This window comes from Mustela putorius, unplaced genomic scaffold (genome assembly GCF_011764305.1).
Source record: "Mustela putorius furo isolate JIRA1106 unplaced genomic scaffold, ASM1176430v1.1 tig00000151_pilon_pilon_pilon, whole genome shotgun sequence".
NCBI classification, from domain to species: Eukaryota; Metazoa; Chordata; class Mammalia; order Carnivora; family Mustelidae; genus Mustela; species Mustela putorius.
Window position 1 is genome coordinate 11,856,000 of NW_025421296.1, and position 23,845 is coordinate 11,879,844.

General features: G+C 37.5%; 1 protein-coding gene across 1 annotated transcript in view; it reads right to left on the reverse strand.

The window, feature by feature from the left end:
- Positions 1 to 4,168: 4,168 nt before the first annotated feature.
- The window catches only part of RP1 (RP1 axonemal microtubule associated), a 356,998-nt gene continuing 337,321 nt past the window's right edge, over positions 4,169 to 23,845 (reverse strand). The window contains exons 24-27 of the mRNA XM_045075785.1: positions 22,257 to 22,411; positions 18,605 to 18,683; positions 9,223 to 9,304; positions 4,169 to 4,616 (exon numbers count right to left, since the gene is read on the reverse strand). Coding sequence (XP_044931720.1) covers positions 4,544 to 4,616; positions 9,223 to 9,304; positions 18,605 to 18,683; positions 22,257 to 22,411 — 389 coding nt within the window. The 3' untranslated portion in view covers positions 4,169 to 4,543. The remainder of the gene's footprint in view (positions 4,617 to 9,222; positions 9,305 to 18,604; positions 18,684 to 22,256; positions 22,412 to 23,845) is intronic.

Consider the following 23,845-nt stretch of genomic DNA (forward strand, 5'->3'; position numbering starts at 1 on the left):
CCTTGGGAAGGAGAACATGCCACAATTACACTCAAAGAGGGATTTTCTACCTGTCTGTGTGATGGAGACTGGAGTCAGACATTAAGTTGATGCATAGGAAACAAAAAGTATCTTATCTGTGACACTTCTGAGTTTCTAAACTAGGACCCATGACCACTATAGAAATGATCATTACAATTAGAGAGGAAGGACAATGTAATATGGACACAGAGAATGGGATGCCTTAACACTGACTGACGGTGAGAACGTCAACCTTGCCCTTGGAAGTTGAGTAAGAGTTTTCCAGGCAAGGAGGGAAGTACCTTTCAGGCAAACAAAACAACATAGGTAAAGGTACAGGGAATTGTGTATTTGCAAGGTTTCAATCATTTGATATGGCTGAGATTGTAAATATTAATGATTACTTCATAACCATTTTTGCATATTTATAAACTCATTATTCAGTTTAATTGGTACTCTGCACTCTGTCACAGAGGCACAGAAAGAGCCGGGAAAACTGACATTATATTCCTGGCACTTCAGACTCATTGTGGTAAAGGATCAAGATTAATTTCTGAACTTGAGGGCCTTTACTTAGTATACTGTATTCCATTGCCTTAAAGGAATTAAAATGAATGTCCATTTAAAAAACATCAGCATGAAGGAGGACCTACTTTGCTGTGTTTCTCTGCTTCTAAAAGTAACTTAAAATGCAATTATTCAGAAGTGTTATCAGTCCTGATAACCATAGGATAAACTAAACTCTGGCAGAATTTCTGGAAAGCTTCCCTCCCTTATTAAAGAACAATTAACTTAGCTCTCCAAGATATTATATTACCTAGAATCACAGAGAAGTTGCATTAACCTTTGATATAACAAATTTTTCACTGTAGTATTTACCTGAGTCTGCTTGACAGGTTTATATGAAAACATATTAGAACCTCAAGGCCATCCACATCGTCATGGAAACATTACTATCATTTTCTAGCTAAAATATGAGATTTATCCCATCAGAAAATAAAATAAAATAAAATACTTATCCCATCAGATAAAAATGCTCTTCATCTCCTCTTGACTTTGCCCCCAAAATAGGAAAACATGAGAAGGTGCCAAGATTGTGCCAGACAATTGTCTAGCCAAAAACATTCTGGTTTTGGCCTTCGTGTTTGCACTTGTTTTCCATTCTTCAATATTTCCAAGGGATACACATGGCAGGTTTCTGGATTAGGGGTTTACATTGTTCTTTCCACAGGAATAAGACACTTCTTCCCGCCAAACCTTGTCTATTTGGGTTCTTTATACTGTGTATTCTTTTCATTTTTGCCTTTTCAGCAAACTCAGAAATAAATGCAGTTTTTCTCTACTTGTTTTTGGGGTGTATCTGTTATATAATGGGGTTAGATGGAGGTAGTCCCAGAATCCGGACCATGTCCGAGAAAATGAGGGCTCTGCTAATGAAGCAAACAAGAATCAACACAAAATGGATCGTTTACATTTACCTCACCTCCGCTCTCAAGAGAAGGATTGTAAATGTGCAGCCAGAAAGAACTGGGACACATCCAACTCCAGTCTGTGTGGTGGGGGCTGAGGGACAGGATTATGTTCGGTGTTGAAACATACTGTCGTAGAGAAGTTTGAAAAAATAGAGGAACAGAGTGTAATTATTTGTGAGTATTTATTCCATACAAATATGAGCTGAATCAGGTATAATTGAATATTCTAATCACTTAAAAGGTGTATTGTAATTTAAGGCAGGGATGATTCATGCATTTAATAGACACAGAGCACTTACTATGAGTCAGGCAGCATGCCAAGAACTAAATATACGGAGAAGCACAAAATGATCTCTACCTCCAATGAGCTTGCAATTTAGGAACGAGCGGTACTGAACTATGTTTAATTATGCATTATTCACTCAGTTCCCCACTCTGACAGAAGCCCCTCTGAGGGCAGGGAAAATGACCGAGCTGTTTGCCAGTTTATCCCCAGTGCCTGACTCTGTCTGTTTCTGGCACACAAGAGATGCTTAACAACTCTGCTTAATAAATGACTGTGTTTATTCACTATCTGCTTTGTGCCAGGCACCATGTAATAAGCATTATCAACAGCGAAATGTGGTTCATCGCACTTTCCCACAGTCTGCTGAAACATATCAACTCTTCTTACCCAGACCACTTTAGGAAAAAAAAATACTGCTTTTTAGCTTCAAATCACTAAAGCTCTATTCTTGATGTGTTTTCAAACTTAGATGTAAAATGTAGCATTTCTAAGGACTGGATTAGTCTTTCGGCACAGATTGGTATAAGGTAAACCATGACAAAGATGGCTCCTACTTATTGAAACTGATCACTATATGCCAGGACTACTGGGCATTTATAAGATAATTTTAGGGAACATAAAGACTAACCTAAATTTTTTGTTGCATATAAATTCATCTTAAGGTGTTTTAGGGAAAAAAAATGCAACAACACAGCGGCACCTGGGTGACTCAGTCGTTAAGCATCTGCATTCAGCTCAGGTCACAATCCTAGGGTCCTGGGATTGAGCCCCACATCAGACTCCTTGCTCAGCGGGAAGCCTGCTTCTCCCTCTCCCACTGCCCCTGCCTCTTGTGTTCTCTCTCTCGCTGTCTCTCTGTCAAATAAATAAATAAAATTTTTTAAAAATGTGACAACATCAATGATTTCATGGATATTATGAATATAGTTTAGAATGAGGATAAGTTCCCTCTAGCCCCAAATGACCTGATTTAAAGAGCGTTTAAAGGAAAAAAAAAGTGTTAAGTATATAATGGTACAGGTGACATCTGCATAAGACGATAACAGGAAGGTGGTGTGCGAGATCTGACTGCTTGGGACCATCCGGGAGATCCACGGGATACCTGGAAACATGTGGAGGAAGACAGACAGGGTCACTGTGTGTATGCATAGGGACTGTAGAGCGAGACCCCTGGGTTCAAATTCAGCTGTCCTATTTATTTCATTCTTTGAGCTTAAACACACTTCTCCAAGTCTCAGTTCCCTCATCTGAAAAATGTAATGATACTATTCTCTTCACAGTTGCAGAACTGAGATTCAAACACAGATCTCTGATATCAAAGCCAGGCCATAGCCTCTTCTAGGCTAGCAGATGGGTTTTATCTCATGTGCCAATTTGAAGGGTTAGAAGAAGCTGCCAGTGGCACCAAGTTGACAAGTATTTGAGGCTAATTGAGGAAAGCGATAAATGGACAGAAGACGTCTGCCTCCATGTGTGTCCCCTGCATGGGGCTTGGTGGCTATCCACCACGCCCCCAGCAACCAGCTCCCAAAAGACCAACCTGATGAGATTCAGCGTGAAGTGCAGTGAGAATGTGATTTAACCCAATCATTTTCTTTTTACATTTTCTTCATTATATTGCCACCAATAACAAGAGAGTCATGCCATTACCTAGAATAAGACTTCTGCTTTCAGACTAACGTATGTTGTATAAAACTATTTTATGGTTATCAAATGTTATGGGCCTCTTCAGTTACCTTCTACTAAACCCACCTAAACATTTTGGTAAGCAGCAGGTGTCAGATTTTCTGAAAAATAAATGAGAAGAAACAGTTTTTTTTCTCATGCCAGTGTACCTTTATTTTTATTTTCCTAATTTAAATTTAATTAGCCAACATGAAGTACATATTTAGTTTCAGATGTAGTGTTCATTGATTGATTAGTTGCATATAACAGCCAGTGCTCATCACATCACATTCCCTCCTTAATGTCCATCACCCGGTTACCCCACTCTTCCACCCACCTCCCCTCCAGGAACCCTCAGTTTGTTTCTCATAGTTAAGAATCTATCACGGTTTTTCTCCCTCTCTAGTGACTTCCCATTCAGTTTTCTTTCCCTTCCACTGCTATCGTCCGGACTGTTTCTATTACTCCACATATGAGTGAAATCATATGACAATTGTCTTTCTCTGATTAACAATATTTTTTTAAAAAATTTAATTCCAGTGCAGTTAATATATAGTGCTATATCAGTTTCAGGTGTACAACATACTGATTTGACAATTCTATACATTCTTCAATGCTCATCATAAGTGTACTCTTTTTTTTAATATTTTATTCATTCATTGGACAGACAGAGATCACAAGTAGGCAGAGAAGCAGGCAGAGAGAGGAGGAAGCAGGCTCCCCGCTGAGCAGAGAGCCCGATGCGGGGCTCGATCCCAGGACCCTGGGATCATGACCTGAGCTGAAGGCAGAGGCTTAACCCACTGAGCCATCCAGGTGCCCCCATAAGTGTACTCTTAATCCCCTTCACCTATTTCACCCATAAGAAGAAACAGTGTGTGTCCCTACTCCATCTATCATAGACTAATCTTGGTCAGTTGTTGGTGGGCTCTTCTTCCAACTGTTGAGGTTCTCAAGCAAGGATGGGAACAGAATAAACTGACCTCCCCAGCTGTTTGCTCCAGTATGAGAGGAGGGCAAATATACTATCACCAGCAGATCAATAGCCTTTTGAAGGCACCATGAAGGCACAACACACACGTGTTGACCCCATCAGGAGGCCACAGACTCAGTCTCTCCTTCACAGTGAGACTTCATGTTCTGCGAACAATTCTCGTTCAGTCCTGCCATCATCTTGGTACTCATCTAGCCACCTGCCATGGGAAGAGGGAAGACAATATGAGAGAGAATTTAAAGGCATGTTATGCAGAACTGAAAACAAAATACGGAAAGGGTTTAAAGAGGTCTTCAGGGGAACCACAGAAATTTTTAAAAGCATTGAAGATTTCAAGCTATATCAAATGATCTTTAGGAGTGCAACCTCAGCAAACCTTTGTCATATACTTTAGTTGCAAGGCTGCACTGATTCATCTGAAAATGCTGGATTTTAGGAACATCCTATGATTACACTACAGATGTTCTAATATATCATAAAATCAGTAAAAATTTCTCATTTAGTATTTCCTTAGTGGGAGCTGTTATGTCTCTCCTTTCGTGTGACTGGTAGGTATATACAGTGGCTCAAACCTTAGATTCTAGAACAGCACTCTTCAAGAGAAATACAACATAAGCCATGTATATAAAAACAGCAAAAATTAAAAACATGAAATTACTTCTACTATTTTTCATTTTAATAAATATAAAAGATGTGAATGCTTGTTGCCTCCAACCCCTGCCCAAATTCATATGTTGAAATTTTCTGGGAGGTGCTTCAAATCCTGAAGTCTTTCCTGAATAGGATTAGTGCTTTTATAGACAAGGCTCCACAGAGATCCCTTGCTTTCTCCATCACATGAGAACACAGCAAGTAGACAGTTTGCAGTCTGGCCTTTGTCAGAACCCAACCCTGCTGGTACCCTCATCTTGGGCTTCCAGCCTCCAGAACTGTGAGAAATAAATCTCTGTTGTATAGACACCACCCAGCCTATGGTATTTTGTCATAGCAGCCCAAACAGACTAATACAATTACATTCTTACTCATTCTAATGTTTGATAGCTGATATGTACCTTATATCTTATTATATCACCTCTCAGTGTGGAATAAGCGCAGTTGGGAAGTTCAGTAGTCCTATAGCTGGTGGCTCCCCTATTGGACGGGGCAGTTCTAGAATCACATCCACCTCCATCTGAATGCTGATTCCACTAATCACGGTTGGGTAAGACACTTCATCTCCGTGTTCCTCAGCTTCCTCATCTGTGAACTACAAGTATCACATAGCCTCCTAGTGGTCATCTGTGAAGACCACAGGAGTTGCTGTGTGAAGCTTGGGCTCCATCATGGAGCCCATTCTGTGGTAGGAGTGTGCTACATGGTAGTGATGGGCACTCCTTGATTTTCTCCCCGCCAAGCAGAAGAGACATGTGTAAACCTTTGAAATCCACAACAGAATAAATGTCCTATTTGCTTTTCTTATTCCACAATAGTCTTAAATAATTTCTGCTCCAGAGACCTTTTCTTTTCTCACAAGTAGAGGGGGCCTTGAGTCTAAATGGTTAAGGTATGCTGGGAAAACTAGCAAAACCTGTGTCTTCCAAACACCCCAAATCTCAGTAGAATTTCCAACAAATCAGTTTTATAGGGAGCTCAGTAATTTGCACAGGGACTTCTTCCTTAGAGGATAATGCACAAAACCCTGGGAATAAAATGGGAACAATAGATTAATAGACATTAAATTAAAATTCCCAAAACGTCCAAGGGACCAAGAGACATGACTAACTCATCTATAGCTTGTACACATCGTTTAATCTCTATAGGTGACATTTTTTTTTTCATTGTCTGTGAAGCACAAGACTAAATGTTGTTAGAGTTTCTTCACCCTTAAGGGAATAATAGTAAGAAAATGTCCCTCTTTTCTTACTCAGGTAATCCATGGCCCTCAAAGAGAATAAACAAGGGAAACCCTGTTAATAATCTTATAGTTCAGTTGATAACAGTGCAATGGAATATCTGTGTACAGTATTTAATATGATGTAGTAGTTTCATGCAGCAAAATACTTAAGTCTTTTCATTCATATCATTTTGTTTCTTACATAACCAAGGTTTGTAACCATTCCAAAATGTTAGGCCTAAAGGAAGAAGTCACCTCCATCTTGACTTCTACTCCTTTACCTTGCCAGAAAAATAAATTTCAGCTCTGAAATTTCAGCTCTGACTATCATCTTCTGTTCTGGATGATTCTTGATTTTTAAAATGTGACACTTTTATAAAAATAAAACTATTTTATTTGTTCCTTATGTTATTGCATAGTTACTCTAGTATAGAGAGCAATAAAACTGTATTGTATATATTAAATGTAACTTCATATGATATCAAATATCTGGATGTGATTTAGAACCAAATGTTTATATGCTGCCCAATAGAATAGCCACTAACCATCTGTGGTTATTGAGTCCTGAAATGTAGCTAGTATAGCCCAGGAACTGAATTTTTAATTTAATTTTATTTTAATTAATTTACAAGTACTAGCTCGATGTAGTTAGTGGCTACCATATTGGACCATGAATATCCAGATTTTTAAAAATAAAAGTTAGTGGGGCACCCTAACGGTGCAGTCAGTTAAGTGTCCTACTTTTGGTTGTAACTCAGGTCATGATCTCAGGGTCATGGGATTGAGACCAGGGAGGGGCTCTGTACTCAGCAAGGAAGTATGCTAAAGTTTCTCTCTCCACTCTCAATGAACTTACCCCGTGCTCTCACTCTCTCTCTCAAATAAATAAATACCTCTTTTAAAAATAAATAAATAATAGTTAATAAATTATTTGGAGACTTCTAATTACTACACATATGATCTAGAAATAAAAGTGAGCTTTTCTCCTTCATTTGCATATGTGGCATTGTGTCTAAAGATTTCTTTACTTCAAAACTGCTTCCATGACAATAACACTTATCATCATGTAGTTTCTAATAATTGCAAAGCGCTTTTGCAGTTACTTCATGTACACTGTGTGAAGTCTTCAAACGACCCTGCCAAATAGGTGTTTTTACTGCTATTTTACATAAGAATGAACGGAGACTAGTCATTGAAGGAGCTGTAATTCAAAGGAAGTCCCGAGAAGTTTCAATCATTGCTCTTTTCATGGCCCATTAATAAAAATAAATAAATTCTTACAGAAAATATAAATATAGGATCTCTCTCCAGAGCTTGAATGTTACACAATGGCAACAACTACTATGATGCACATGTGTTTTAAATGGATGTGATTGTAGAAAACAGGCAAACAGAAGATCAGAGAAGTGTTACGCATTTTGTTCATACAGAATGCATAACTCATTAAGTTTCTAAAGAATCAACATTTTCCAGAACCAAGTATTGTAAGGTAAAATCCATTCAGTCAACCGTCGTGTTTCTCTATGTGTTTGAAAGAGCATGCAACACTCTAGGAGAAAATGATGCCAAAATACCTGCTTAACGCAGAGCACACCCAGCTTTCTGGCTTCATTAAGTATCACATCCCTCCTGCCTTATCCTAGCATTAAATGGGAGCTCCTTCAAGACAATGGTGCTTCATTTTTTTTAATCTCCATATATACAGGACTTGGCATAGGGCCTGACACCTGGGAGGCATTCAGATTCTGCATGTATAAACAGATCAACAAATGAATAAATACAGTGCCTGAGTTCTTTAGGTTCAAGGACTGTGCAATCACATAGACAAACACCTTGGCACCTGGACTCTCACATAGGTCTCTATCATGGCCCTGAGGACATTGTTGTTCATTTTTCACATGGGCATCCACTGAGTCCTTTCAGGCAAAGACTATATTCCTTATCACTGGATTTCTTTACTCCACTTCTTTTTTTTTTTTTTTTAGGATTTTATTTATTTGACAGACAGAGATCACAAGCAGGCAAAGAGGCATGTGGGGTGGGAAGGGCAGGCTTCCTGCAGAGCAGAGACCCCGATGCGGGACTCGATCCCAGGACCCTGAGATCATGATCGGAGCTGAAGGCAGAGGCTTAACCAATTGAGCTACCCAGGTGCCCCTACTCCATTTCTTGATACGATAGCTAGTCAGTTACTATTTATACAATGACTGAATGAAGAAATCAGTACATTCTATAGATTAATTAATAAAGGAGGAAAATTAGTTTTGTAATTTCTATTCGTAGTGCACTTTATGTTAGGATGTATTTGATATTCAATGCATAATAACCCTAAAAAAGGAGGGACATCTGATTTAAACATTCTCACCATAAAATTCTGAAAACTGAAGTTCTGAGAGTGTTAAGTGATACACCTATAAATGGCCCGGGAGTTACAGAGCTGCCCTTGCAACCTGATTCTCCTAATTTATATTCTATCTACATCACATTAGAATAATGCTTTAGAGCTCACAGCTCATATACATAACTATATACATAACTTTATTGGACTTTGAATGAGTCCGACGAGTTAGGAGGAACAGGTATTATTCCCATTTTACATATGAGGAAATTGAACATCTAGGAAGTTGATGGTAGCACCCACGTTTGCAGAACCAGCAGGAGCACAGCAAGTATTTGAGAAACACATCGCAAACCATGTTTCTTTCCATTTCAACATGTTTATTGCAGAAAAGTATTAAGTAATACAAATAAAGAGAGAAATTTTAATGCTGTAAGGAACAGTTTGCTGAGGAGAGAGGCCTTCAACTCTGGTAGTAAAGGGAGGGGTGATGTGACCAGGTGACTGGGGGCAGGGCTTGCTGATTCTAAGCTAAAATGGACTGGACAGAGGGAAGCATAAGTCTGCATAATGAGGAATTAAGTAACAGCATACCGGTTGCATGGAAACAGCACTTCTTGACTGCCATCTTCCTCTTCAGACTTAACAATAATACTCTCTAGAAACCATCCATTACCTGTTTAAATGCACAAAGGAGATCATTTTCTTTAAGATAAAATACACTACTGTTGTGATTTTATTCACAGACTGTCCAACTGTTCAAAATCTGGGTCCAAAATATGCACTTCCAAATTATATCAGGAAAGAAATGAAAGTGTGAGTGAACGACCTTATTTTTCAAAGTAGTAGAAGCAGAGGAAAAAAGAAAATTCCCTATCAGGGACAAACTCTCTAAATTCTTTTAGAAATATTTAAGGGCCAGAACAAAAAGAAATAAATTCCTATAAATACATTTCAGTGCATTATTTATAGAGGATTGATAGATTTAAATCATAATGTAAAGTCACAATAATCATCACTCTTAATGATGAAAGTCTAGAAGTTACCACTGATTACTGCATTTGTTAATGCAATTAAAGAGGAAAGAGAAACGGAGGAAGGAAGGAGAATGAAAAGTGCTAAATTCTGGGAAAGAAGAAACAGAGCTGTCATCATCCACATGTAAGGTGACTTTCTAAATTAAGAACCCCAAGAAGCTGCAGAAGATAGTGAGAGATGAGAAAAAATGATTACATAATAAATATATAAAAATCCATTACATTTCTATTGACCAGAAAGAAAGCGTTAAGAAGCATAGTTCAATGAAAGCAATCATGTTGAATTGCTATAAAAATTTAAGAATGTAGGGATAAATTTAAAAACAGATACAATGTAATTTATAGAAAAATTATTGGGGTGCCTGGGTGGCTCAGTAGGGTTAAGCATCCAATTCTTGATTTTGTCTCAGGTCATGGATCTCATGGCTCTCATGGGTAAGGGGATCAAGGCCTGCCCACCTTGGGCTCTGCACTCAGAGAGTGTGCTTGGGATTCTCTCTCTCCCTCTCCACCCCAACACACTCTGGGTCTCTCTCTCTCTCTAAAATAAATAAATATTTAATAAAAACTGGGTGTGGTGCATAAACAATGAATGCTGGAACACTGAAAAGAAATAAAATAAAATAAAGAAAAATTATCTAATTTAAGCATAACAGCAAAGAAGACATAAATAAAGAACTATTCCATATTCCTGAGAGTGAAGAAATTATAGAGATGTCAGTTTCTCTCAAACTAATCTAAAGCTTGAATATAATTAAATCAAATTCACCCTAAGGTTTTACAAGAAAATTGACCAAAAAAATGATAAAATGTATACGGATATGTGAAGCCCAAGAATATCCAGACACTCCTGAATTTGATAGAGTAAGGTAGGTGAATCATCCTTCTAATTACAAACATTTGTTATAAGTCTATACTAATTAAGACAATAAAGAATCGGTGCTGGCATAGATAAATTGATTGATAGAACCAGAGAAAGGACTCAGAATTGACCTGCACATCTACAAACTTGTTACAAGCAGCCTGTGCTTTGCTCCCAGTACAGAAGTATATGAAGAACTGCTTGCTGGGAGTACCATTTTCATCAATGAAGAAAATTATGACTGTTCATTTGTTAAATATTTTTGCCAAAATATCAAAAACTCCCTTACTGTCAGTTATAAACGTATAGGAAAGTGAAAAATATCACACCAATATTTAGTACACTGTAATTGGAAAACATTAGAAACAGAATTAAAAAGTAAAAAACTTCTTAAACAGTAGCTAAAAAAACTTATCAAGAGTAGACTGGATGATGCTCATATTTTTCTTTCATCACATAACTTGTAATAAAGAGCAAGCATCTTTTTGATCCTGAATAACCAAAGGAAAGTTGAAGAAGAAAACTAAAGCAGGTAGTATCACAATGTCAGTCTTCAAACTTTATTACAAAGCTGTGGTCATCGAGACAGTACTTGATGGTACTGGCACAAAAACAGAAACATAAATCAATGGAACAGAACAGAAACCCCAGAAATGGACCCTCAACTCTATGGCCAACTAATATTAAATGAAGCAGGAAAGAATGTCCAATGGGAAAAAAGGTAGTTTCTTCAACAAATGGTGTTGGGAAAATTGGACAACCACATGCAGAAAAATAGAACTGGGCCATACAAAAAATAGAATCAAAATGGATGAAAGACCTGATTGTGAGACAGGAATCCATCAAAAACCTAGAGGAGAACATAGGTAGCAATCTCTGTCACCTTGCTGCACTAACTTCTTGCTAGTCATGTCCCCAGAGGCAAGAGAAACAAAAGCAAAAATGAACTATTGAGACTTCATCAAGATAAAAAGCTTTTGCACAGCAAAGGAAACACTGGACAAAATCAAAAGACAACCAACAGAATGGGAGAAGAGATTTGCAAATATCTTATCAGATAAAGGGCTAGTATCCAAAATCCATAAAGAACTTTTCAAACTCAACACCTAAAGAACAAATAATCCAATTAAGAAATGGGAAGAAGGCATGAACAGACTTTTCTCCAGAGAAGACATACAAATGGCTCACAGACACATGAAAAAGTGCTCAACATAACTCAGCATCAGGGAAATACAAATCAAAACTGCAATGAGATACCACCACTCTATACCAGTCAGAATGGTTAAAATTAACAATTCAGGAAAGGACAGAATTGATGAGGATGTGGAGAAAGGGGAACCCTCTTACACTGTTGGTGGGAAAGCAAACTCTGGGAAAAAGTATGGAGATTCCTCAAAAAGTTGAAAACAGAGCTACCCTATAACCTAGCAATCACACTACTGGGTATTTACCCTAAAGATACAAATGTAGTGGTCCAAAGGGGCATGTGCACCTGAATGTTTATAACAGCAATGTCCACAATAGCCAACCAATGGAAAGAGCCCAGATGTCCATCAACAGATGAATGGATAAAGAAGATGTAGTATGGATATATATAAACACACATGTATATATATATATATATATATATATATATATATATACACACACACACACACACACACACACACACACAGTGGAATGGAACATACAATGGAACATTAGAAAGACACCAAAAAAAAAGAAATCTTGCCATTTGCAATGATGTGGATGGAAACTAGAGGGTATTATGCTAAGCAAAATAAGTCAATATGAGAAAGATAATTACCATACTATCTCACTCATATGAGGAATTTAAGAAACAAAACAGAAGATCATGGGGAAGGGAGGGAAAAATAAAACAAGATGAAATCAGAGAGGGAAGCAAACCATAAGAGACTCTTAATCATAAGAAACAAACTGAGGGTTGCTAGAGGGGAGGATGGTGGGTTAATTGGGTGATGGGCATTAAGGAGGGCACGTGATATAATGAGCACTGGGTGTTATATAAGACTGATGAATCACTGACTTCTACCTCTGAAACTAATACTACACTATATGTTAATTAATTGAATTTAAATTAAAAAAATTAAATGAACAGTAAAAAAAACAAAAAACAAAAAAACGCCTCTTTTCTGGCCTTTGCAGTTGTCTTCTTTCTAAGTTTCCATCAGCTTCCTCCATTGTACCCTCTGTGCTTCCAGTATCATAAAACATCTCCTAGAGTTGCTTTAATGGGAAGTTTTTAGCAGCATCGCTTCCTCCAGGACAAGTTCATCTTTTTTGCCATCCCCATTCAAGGTCATAAGGTCCTTTCTCTAGGTTTGATGGGTTATTTATTTAAAGTCTCTCCAACGGTGACATTAGCAACATTCCCACAGTCAGATATTTCTTGTATAATTAACTCCATTTATATTTGATTTCAACTTCCATCCCGGTATTATCACTTTTGTTTCTTTGATGTGCTTGTACCTTTGAATTGTCCATTTTTGTAGAATGTCATATGCTTTATTACTGAGAGACAAGTAGTCAATATAGCTACAGGCTTTGCTGTCTGTTCATGAACTGTGTAGCAGACTGTGAAAGACGTAAAGTGATTGGTCACAGATCAGGATGCACATCTGTTATATACACAGTGATTTGTGGACTGAGGACGCAGCAGTGAAGTCTCTACTTTATGCAGTTACAGTGAGCATGCCATGATAACTGAAATTTGAACCACGTTGTTGAGGGACTTGTGTTATTTAAATCATTGCCACTAAAATCTTGCGTACAGAAACCTTGCAAAGTAAGAACTTCCCTATATCTGACAAAAGTGACTTTGTGGAGCACAGTAGGAAAAGATGGAGTAAATGATAAATCATGATGTTACAACTGGTCATCCACATGGGAAAAAGTAAAATGGATTATATCCTTATGTCATACACTGAAATCAACTACAGGTGGAACAAATATCTAAATCTTTAGGACAAGAATTTATATATATATTTTTTCTTTCTTTCCTTCCTCCTGCCCTCCCTTTCTTCCTTCCTTCACTCTCTTTCCTCTCTTCCCTCCGTCCTCTCTTCCTTCCTTCCCAATACCTCAGGGGTAGAGAAAGCTTTCTTAAGATGGAAAATCTGATCACTAGAAAAAATACCATATTGTTAAATTGAAAGACGTTAAAATTGGGAATTTCAGCTTATCAAAAGATATCCCACTGCGCAGATATTATGGTAGTAACTGCTAGTTGATGTCCCCCACAATCACTGCAATGTTAGAGGCACATTTCCCAGATGGCTTTGCAGTTGGAGATAACTGTATGACTAACCTCTCAGTAATCGGATGTGACCAGAAGTAGTATGAGCAGTTTCTATCTCACTTGCTTGAAAGACACTGTTGCCACGGATTTTCTCTTTTCTATGTGGTGTGACCAGCTCTGCCCACTCAGAGGAGGAAGAGGTCTGGGTGATGGTATAATAGCAAGATGCAAGGACCTGGTCCCTGATGACAAGCCAGAGCATACTCATCATAACGACTCACTTTGGAACTGGTACCTGGGTGGGAAACCAGCTTCTATCTTTTTAAAACTCTTTCTGAGCATTTCTTATTAGACATCTTTAGCCTTTACCATAAATATTATAAAATATTATAGAGAAGAACATGTATTTCCACAGAAAAGGAAATTCAATAGACAAAATAAAAAAAAAGAAAAGAAAGGAAAGCTCACGCTTCTTATGAATCAAGGAAATTGAGACCCCAATGAAATACTCTATTATACCCTAAAATTAAGTGTACCAGGTGTTTGTGAGACTGTGAAACAACAGAAATTCTTATACACGGTAAGAGTAGAACAGTAAAATCATTTTTGACAAAGCAATTTATTTTATAAAGCTGAATAGAATCCATAATTTTTGGTCCAGCAATTAACTGCTACAGATTCAGCCTGGAGCCAGGTTTCTCAGCTTCAGCACCACCGAAACGTTGGGCCTGACAGTTCTTGGTTTTGGGGACTCTCCTTACATAATAGGATGATTAGCAACAGCCCAGACCTCTACGCACGAGATACCAGTAGCATCTCCTTCCCAGCATGCCAACCAAAACAAATCTCCAGACATTGCCAAGTGTCCCTGGGGGAGGCACAGTCACCCTCACCTGGGAATGATCACCCTGGAAGAACTCCACCTTCCATGCACCAGGGAACATGTACAAGAATGTTCATTTCCGTCTGGGACAGCCGACTGGAAATGACACAATCAGTCATTAACAAGAGATGAATAAATTCATCATGTACAGTCATGCAATAGAATATTATGGTCATGAAAACATTATCTGGAGCACCACACAAGAAAGTGGTTGAATCTTGGAAATACAATTTTGAGTGAAAAAGAAAATCAAGCCATATGAGATTCCATACAGCATGTCATGATTTTTACAAAGCACAAAAACTATCAGAAGCATTTTCAAGGATGCCAACATAATTAATAGAGCCTCTTTTTTTTTTTTTAAAGCAATGATAAGAATACCAAGAAATGATAAGGAAAAAACTCGGGATGTCTACCATGGGGAGAGGATGGGTGCAGTGAACACAGGCAAGGGGCCCTGGTATCAATAATGTTCTGGGATTAACTTGTATGGTTGGTTATTGAATTTATATCATCCATATTTTGAAAAGAAAAGAAAGGAAAACATACCCTAGATACCCTAACTATCATGGTATTTTTTATTTTAATGAAAAGACTGTGCAGCATATAGGAAGGAGAGTTTAAATAATTTAAAAAGAACGTTAAAGTAATTACAGGCATACCTCATTTTATTGTGCTTTGCTTTATTGCACTTTGGGGATACTGCAGTTTTTACAAATTAAAGATTTGTGGCAGCCCTGCATGGAAGAGGTCTCTCTGCACCATTTTCCATTTCATGTCTCTGAGTCACTTTTTGGTAATTCTTGCATTATTTCAAACTTTTTAATTATTATCGGTTATGGTGATCTGTGATCAGCAACTATTACTCAGTGTAAGTTCAAATGATGGTTAGCATCTTTTAGCAATAAGGTATTCTTTAATTAAGGTACATACATTGTTTCCTTAGACAAAATGCTATTGCACACTTAATAGACTACGGTACAGTGTAAACAGAACTTTAATATTCACTGCAAAACCAAAGAATTCATTCGACTCACTATATTGTAATATTTGCTTTCTTGCAGTGGTCCAGAACGGAACCTGCAATATTTTGGAGGTATGCCTGTCCTTTCAATTTCCCCAAATTGAATTTCAAGTAGCCTCATCCCATCAGCCAAAGAAAACCTTCAAGATTTCCAGATATCACACCAAAACCTAGCTCTCACCCTAAGTCTACCACATTTTCATCTTTTCTCAGAGAATTTCATGTTCTTCTGGACTGTGCTAAGTACACTTGCCATATGTCCAGTAGCACTACAAGGGTCGCTTTCAGACTGTGAATCATATTTTATTACACTTGCTTATTTCATATGTGTTTGCTCCCAGTAGGCCCTGCCTATGAGGGCAGGATCACCAGCATCTTCTTCACATTTGAATGCCCAGTCTCTGGTGAAATACCTGGCACATAACAGCCCCTCAGCAAAGAACTCTGACAGAAAGTAGTGTTTGCTGTTGACTGCTTTGAGGACCACATGAATCAGAATCCCTTAAAATGCTTATATATACATGTTTTATATATGTATAATATAATAAATATATTAAAGTAAAATATGAAATATGTAACAAAATATTTATTTTATATAGTATATATTTATATTATAAAAATACATATTTTTAAAAGTTTATTTCTGGTAGCTCAATACCTACTAGATCAAAATCCCTGGGGTGGGCCCAGGAGTCTATTTTGTTTGTTTAAAGACACTCAGTTAATTCCTAAACACTCTGAAATTTTACAAACTTTGCTAAAAAGGTAGGGCTTTCCTGAAGCTTTCTATTATTATATTTGAGAAAAATATCTACAGATACAACTACATTCAAGTTAAATGAATAATGTGGTAAGTAAGCTTCTCTTTTTACAAATGAGATGGGAAAATAAGCCTTGAGGATGTAGCCAAAGTCATTCCCATACCTGCACAGGTTTTGTTCATCAATGCTTCACTGGAAAAAACTGATATTTAGAAGTGTGTTACATCTTCAGCCCAAAGCATTTTCCATGTGAGTCATTTAGCTCCTTCAGCATATTTAAAATCACAATGTTTATTTCCTTTTTCCTTCTGTCATTTTTATTCTTTGTATCTACCAGCCTTGGTAACGACAGAGCAGTCTTCATATATGTGGTTTGCCCCTTCATGTAATTCCCGGACTCAGCCTCTTTTCTTCAGAAACCGTCCCCTGTGATTGATGTGCTGTGACTCCTGTTTCTACAGTCCTTCCACATTGGCCCTTTCAGTAATTCGGGGCTTTCTTCACTCATCTCCAAGAGGAGTCTCAAAATAATTTTCTGAAACGACAGCCTGATGAAGCCAGGGATTTCTGCTAACTGCTCTGTTCTGACCCACGCCCCACTCTCCTGTCTGGCATCTCCCCGGCTGTTCTGCAAATCCCCACATTGTTTGCAGCGGAGACTTAGCATAAAGTCAGGACGATGCCAGTTTCCATCCATCATGAAAATAGTGCAAAAGTTATACCCCTCTGCAGCAACACCATATAGAGAAGGCAGCATACTGTGTCTTTCTATTCAATTTCTCATTTCTGTCTCTTCCTAATAATTTCCCCTATAGGATCCTCAACTCATTTTACACGTGTCCGTTCTTTCTATACACTGCTACCTTCCCTTTTCTTCTTCCTTTCTCTTTGGTTCACATCCAGAATAAATGCTTCTTTCTTCCAAAGGCCATTTTAAGCTGTCCTCACTTTTTTTCAAGGATTTTACCCAAAATTGTTTCACTGACTTAATAAATTGTCATTAATTAAACCTCCATACTATTCAATGCTATACTAGGAAAGAGAGTAAAGATGAATAAAATATAATGCCAGACTTCAAAAACTCAATATTAAGCATAAAGATAAAAGGAAGCGTAGAAATAAATGTAATAAACAGTTTCAGCACTATGATATAAGTGGTGATGTGGAGCTACATTCTAGCAGTAAAGAATACAGGTTCTAGAGACAAACACATAAGCTTGAATTGAACGGCTCTACAGGAGAGAGCAAAGAAGGTATTAATGAGGTAGAATTGACTGGGCTTGATTAATAGACATGGAGGAGGTGGAAGGCAGGGAGGAAAAGGAGGACTCAAAAACTATACTCAAGTAGCTGCTTTCCTGAAGAGTGTATGGTATGGGACAGAGGAGAAACACATCTGCAGGAAACATGACAGATGCAATTTTGAACACTGTCTAGTAGTTCTGGAAATTTTGCATGTGGGCACACACACACACACACTAAAGTTTTTGTTTTCGTGGAAAATTTCATTTATAATAACATAGCAGTGAACTTTTAAAGTCATATAATAAACCTAACCTGACAAAACATCATCTAACTATATAATTTCTTTTTTTTTTTAAAGATTTTATTTATTTATTTGACAGACAGAGATCACAAGTAAGCAGAGAGGCAGGCAGAGAGAGACGGGGGAAGCAGGCTCCCCTTTGAGCAGGGAGCCCAATGCGGGGCTTGATCCCAGGATTCTGGGATCATGACCTGAACTGAAGGCAGAGGCTTTAACCCACTGAGCCACCCAGGCACCCCTAACTATATAATTTCTTAAAAAAAATTTATTTTCAGTGGCTTAGTCAGTTAAGTGTCTGACTGTTAATTTCAGTTCAGGCCATGATTTCAGGGTCGTGAGATGGAGCCCTGTGCTGGGCTCTGCATTCAGAGGGGAGTCTGCTTGAGATTCTCTCTCCCCCTTTCCCCTTGCCCTTCCTCCTGTTGTCTCTGTCTAAAATAGATAAATAAATAAACAAACAAATATAAAACCTTTAAAAAAAGAAAATTATTTTCTCATCTCAACTTTACATGACCTATATATTTATCTTTTTCTTTCACTTGCCTTTTATGCTACTTTTAATAAATTTTCAAAACAGATTTCTTACCAAGAAAGCACATCTTACCTGGACCTGTCCCATCATGACTAATCAGAACTTTCTTCAGTTTTCCCAGAGACACTGCCTCAATGGAAAAAATATCAACCTATGTGATAACAAAAATAAACTGAATGATCATTAGGATATTTCTTTTCTCTAGGAAAAAAATAACATTATAGTACTATATTAGTTCATCACTATATTGCTATATATCACTATATTATTAGTGGTATACTATAAAAATTTTCCACTTACTATTTTATATGCAGTCCTATGCTATGCCTTGTGAGACAAATACAAGCAGGCTATATAAGTTTTGCCTTCCTTAATCATACAGTCTAAATAAATCTGAAAAAGATTTTAAAAGTATAATCATACCATTTAAGTCTGCCATTAATAGTGATAATAATACTTGATATTGCCCTCACTATACACAAAATTTTCTAAGTGTTTTTCATATATTTAATCCTCACAACCCATGAAGTGAGTACTGCTCATTGTCTTATTTTACAGTTGGAGAGACAAAGACATACAGAGTTCAATTACTCACCCAAGATCAATGTCTAGTGAGAGACCAAGTCTGGAATCATCCCCCAGCAGTCAGCCTCCAAAATATACCATGTACACCATTGGTGTCTGCCTCTCAGTATGTTTTGTTTCTATATCAACAATGCATTGCAGTAGCTACATGTGCATGCATATACAAATGAAGTCTTAAACTATTAACTGGATATGTAGTCTACAAATTAAAATACATAACACACTCAATGCAAACATCCATGAAAATAATACAACATGAACAGCACCCCAAGATCCCCCCATGGCCCATTACCATCATAATCTCCCCCAGTGGTAACCAATATCCTGACTTTTAATTAGATTTCTCTAAATAGAATCATACAGTATGTTTTTTCTGCCAGGCTTGTTTTATTCAACCTTTGTGGAATTTAGCCATGTTGCTTATGTAACAACATTTTGTTTATTTTCATTAGTGAATATTATTCCATATTATTTATCTATTCTACTTTTATGAACAGCAATTATTTCTGGATTAGGGGTATTACAAATAAAATTGCTTGGAACATTCTTGACATGCCTTTTTGTGTATATTCATGTACATTTCTGATGGGGAACTACTGGGTTACAGAGCTTTAGTAGATAGTCTACTTTTCTAAAATGCTTATACCACCGCAAACCATGTGTGCTGTGTGTTAGAGGTGAAGGTGCTCCACAGCTACTCAGTATTTGAGGTTGTCATTCTTTTCAAGTTTAAGTCATCTGATTATGCACAGTGACCCTTGATTATGGCTTTCATGTTATTTTCCTGATTACTAACTCAGTTGGGTAGACTTTTCATGCTTATTGGCTATTTGGATACTCTCTTTTTAGAAAGGACATAGTCAACTGTCATGCCACGTTTTAAATTGGGCTATTTTCTTGTTGGTCTGTTGGTGTTCTGTATATAGTTTGGAAACAAGTCCTTTGCCAGGATATATTTTAAAATGTCTTCTCCCACTTTGTGATTTGCCTTTTTACTCTCTTCAAGTTACCTTAAGAAAGGGAAGTCTTTATTAAAAGGGTGTAAATTTATCTTTTTTTCCTTTATTCTTAGTGCTTTCTTTGTTTTGTCTTTAAAATCTTAGTCTCTATGTGTTACACACATGTATAAAAACTATCCATAATGCTGCTATAACCAAAATGTGGAAGCAATCCAATAGCACACATACTAATGAATGGATAAATGAAATCTTATCTATACACATAATGGAATATTATTCACCCTTTAAGAAAAAGGAAATTCTGACACATGCTACAACACAGATGAACTTTGAAGACATTGTGCTGAGTGAAATACAAGTACTCTTTGATTCCACTTAGGTGAGTTTCATAAATGAGCCAAAGTCACAGAGACAGGAAGTAGAATGGTGGTTGCCTGGGTCTGGGTTGAGAATGGGATGTATTGTCTAATGGGTATAGCTTCAACTCAGGAAGATGAAGTTCTGGAGCCTGATGGTAGTGATGGTTGCACAACAATGGGAATGAATGTGCTCAATATCACTGAACTGTACACTTAAAAATTGTTAATGTGGTAATGTTCATATTATGTGTATTTTACCACCATTAAAAGTGTTTTTTTTTTTTTTAATCCTAACCCACCCCCAAGATCACAAAGGTTTTTCTCTTACAGTCCCTTCTAAGTACTTGTTTGTTTTACCTTTCCCATTGAGGCCTCAATTTGTATGAAATTGATTTGGGGATTTACTGTAAAATGGGGCTCATAATTTCTTGATTATCATAATTGATGTCCAAGTTGCTGCCTTTCTCTGATGCTGCACATCAAGACATGGATCTTGTTCTGGCTCTATTCTGTTTCTTTTGTTCTATTTGTCTTGCCTTGTACCAATTAATGCTGTCTTAATTACTTTAACTTTACAATAAATCTCAGTATCTGGTAGTGTGAGCCCTCTAGCTCTGTTTTTCTCTTAATAATCTTCCTGGTTATTTGGGGTGCATTTGACCTGTTTCCTTTCCACATAAATCTTAGAATTAGGTTGCTAATTTCCATTTAAAAATACAGGATTTTGAATGCTATTGCACTGAAACTGCAGATTAGGAGAAAAGTTGAGAAATTATATTGACTCTTCCAATCCAGGAACATAATGTATCTCTATTGATTTATGACTTTTAAAAAATTTCTCGATAATATTTTGTTGTTTTCCATTAGAGGTCTTGGGTTGGCCGTCTGGTGCCTGCTGCCCCCTGGGCCTGCAGATGGAGGAAACCTCAGGGCAGATTGTATGTGCATCGCTCCAGGACTGTGCTTGTTCCTGCTCAACTGCTTTAGTCACCACTGTCATTGGTGCCCCTGTCAAAAGAGGTCCTGGAGGTCCTTGCTGTCAACAGAGGCGACCTCAAGAATGCATATGTACCTTCGCTCCTCCTCTTTCCTTCTTTCCTCTACATTCATGCCTTCACTGTGCTTCTTAGGATCACCCCCGTCCCCATCAACCACTCACAGGACCTGTCCCAGGCTCTGCTTTGGGAGAACTCACATAAAGGTCCCACTTGGCAAGTGGAAGTTTGTGAAGGCCTCTTTACTGCTGGGTGCAGACTGAATCCCAGTCCTCTGAGAACTTCCAAATCTCTGCGTGGCATCTGGGGCTCCCCATGGCTACTCTCTGATTGGCTTCCTGCTTTGAAGCTTCTGCTTACAAATGGTAGAAAGCAATGCCGAATACCAGCTTCTCCTCCACACTTCCTTTCTCTCCCAGGTGTTGGACCCTCACACCCTGACTGGCAGCCTAACTGACCCTTGGCAGCCATCCAATGCCTTTAAAACCAATTTTAAAAGGTATTTATGTAATGTTTCTAGCGGTCAGCAAGTTAGTCACTTTGTTATGAGCTAGACTGCCCTAGCAGGAAGTATAATCTTTGTTGTTTTGTTTTTGTTTTTTGTTTTTTTTTTTAATAGAAAAAACTAGGAGTTACTCATGGTTGTACTGTCTCTGGTTAAGCCCACCTCCTCTCAGCCCCAGTCGCACACCAAGAAATCCCCACACCTACCCGTACTTCTTAATTGGTATTAAATGAGCAGCTCTGGAATTTTCTGTGTGTCTTTTTAGTTATAGAAATTAGAGAACAGATGGTAGGTAAGAATCAATAAAGATCTTTCTATTACCTGTCCACGCCGAAACTTGACTGTGTTATTTTGGGATTTATGAAGCCTTCGGTTCCCTGAATCTCCTCTGGTGCCAATGAGGTTGATAACCACGTTAGCCTCTGTCTCTGCGCCTGGCTTCCTGCCCGTGTACATGTAGATCTCATAAACCACTACTGAAATGTCAGAAATACAATATTGTCTTTCTCATTTTCATTTCTCTCTGAATGTATTAGATATCCTGAAAAACAATCAGAATGTTGCCTAATGGAGCTGACATGAGTTTCTCTGTGGTGGTTGGTCCCAACTCTTTTCATCATGCAGACCCCACTCAAACAGACTCTTAGCTGTCCCATGTTCACCTTTCGTAAGAGTCAGCTATTTCCCAAACAAAGGTTTCAAAATAATTATTGTTAGCAATTATGCACTTTCATAAACCACTATACTTTCAGTTATTTTGAAAAATTAAACTTAAAAAAATACCCTCCCTCTCTTAATTAAATGAAAGTGGCAACTTTCCCCCCAAAGTTTGGCTGGTCTAATCACAGCTGGTCATTCATGCTGCTACTTCACAGAGATCACCACTCCAATAATGGAGATTTGTAATAGCATTCTTGAGAGAGAGAAAAAATACAAAGATACTAGAGAGATACAAATTTAATTTTTTTGAAAAGAGACCAGGGAGGTACCAGCAAATTATAATCCACCATATTTGACCCTAGAATTAAGGCAATTTCTGAGACACTGGTAGAGGTTGCTAATTAGAAAAGAGATTGCTCTTGCTGATACAACTAATATGAATAATATCTTGGACACAATGAGTACTTTTTATTCCAAGTCCTAGAACACTTTATAACTCGTACTCTGTGCAATTGAACAGTTGCATTTATAGAAATTCACATTAACATTTTCCAAAGAACTCAGACATGAAAATCCAACAAGTAAGAAAACAAGGTAAGTGAGAAACATTGCCTGTTTCCATCGTGCCTGACCTTTAAAAAGACAAATGTGGTATACTGGGAAATGGTGTAAGCAGAGAAGATAAATCAGTTTCTTTGAGCAGTCTTACATATTTTAAAATACCCTAGAGTGAAACCCAGCTGAGTTTAAGCAGAAAATTAGAACACTTCTCATGAATTTAGGACAACAAAGGAAATCTTTTAAACTTCCTATAAAGAAGATCTGGTCTTACAACCTGGGTAACTGCCTGAACTGAATTAAGCCAAAACTTATGATAGAATTCTTCATGAAAACAAGTATGTGGACAAACATGATCAGAAGAAGTCTTAATAGAGAAGACTTGCTTCTGTTTACTGAGAATTTTTCCATTGTTTCAGAGGAAGAGTGAACTTGTTTACAACTTAAAAAATAAAATGAAGAAATTTAAATGATTAAAACATATCTAAAGTAAAAAAGAAAAAACATTGTTAAAGGTCTAAAAAAGGCATATCAAAAATTATTTAAGTTAGAGATCATCACAAAGAACAACACTCAGTGCTCCCTCTATCACAACAGACTGTACACATTGTACAACCAACGTACCCATTGTCCCACGATCAAATCATGCACCTTGCCTGCTACTACACACAACTTAAATATTTCTTAACATT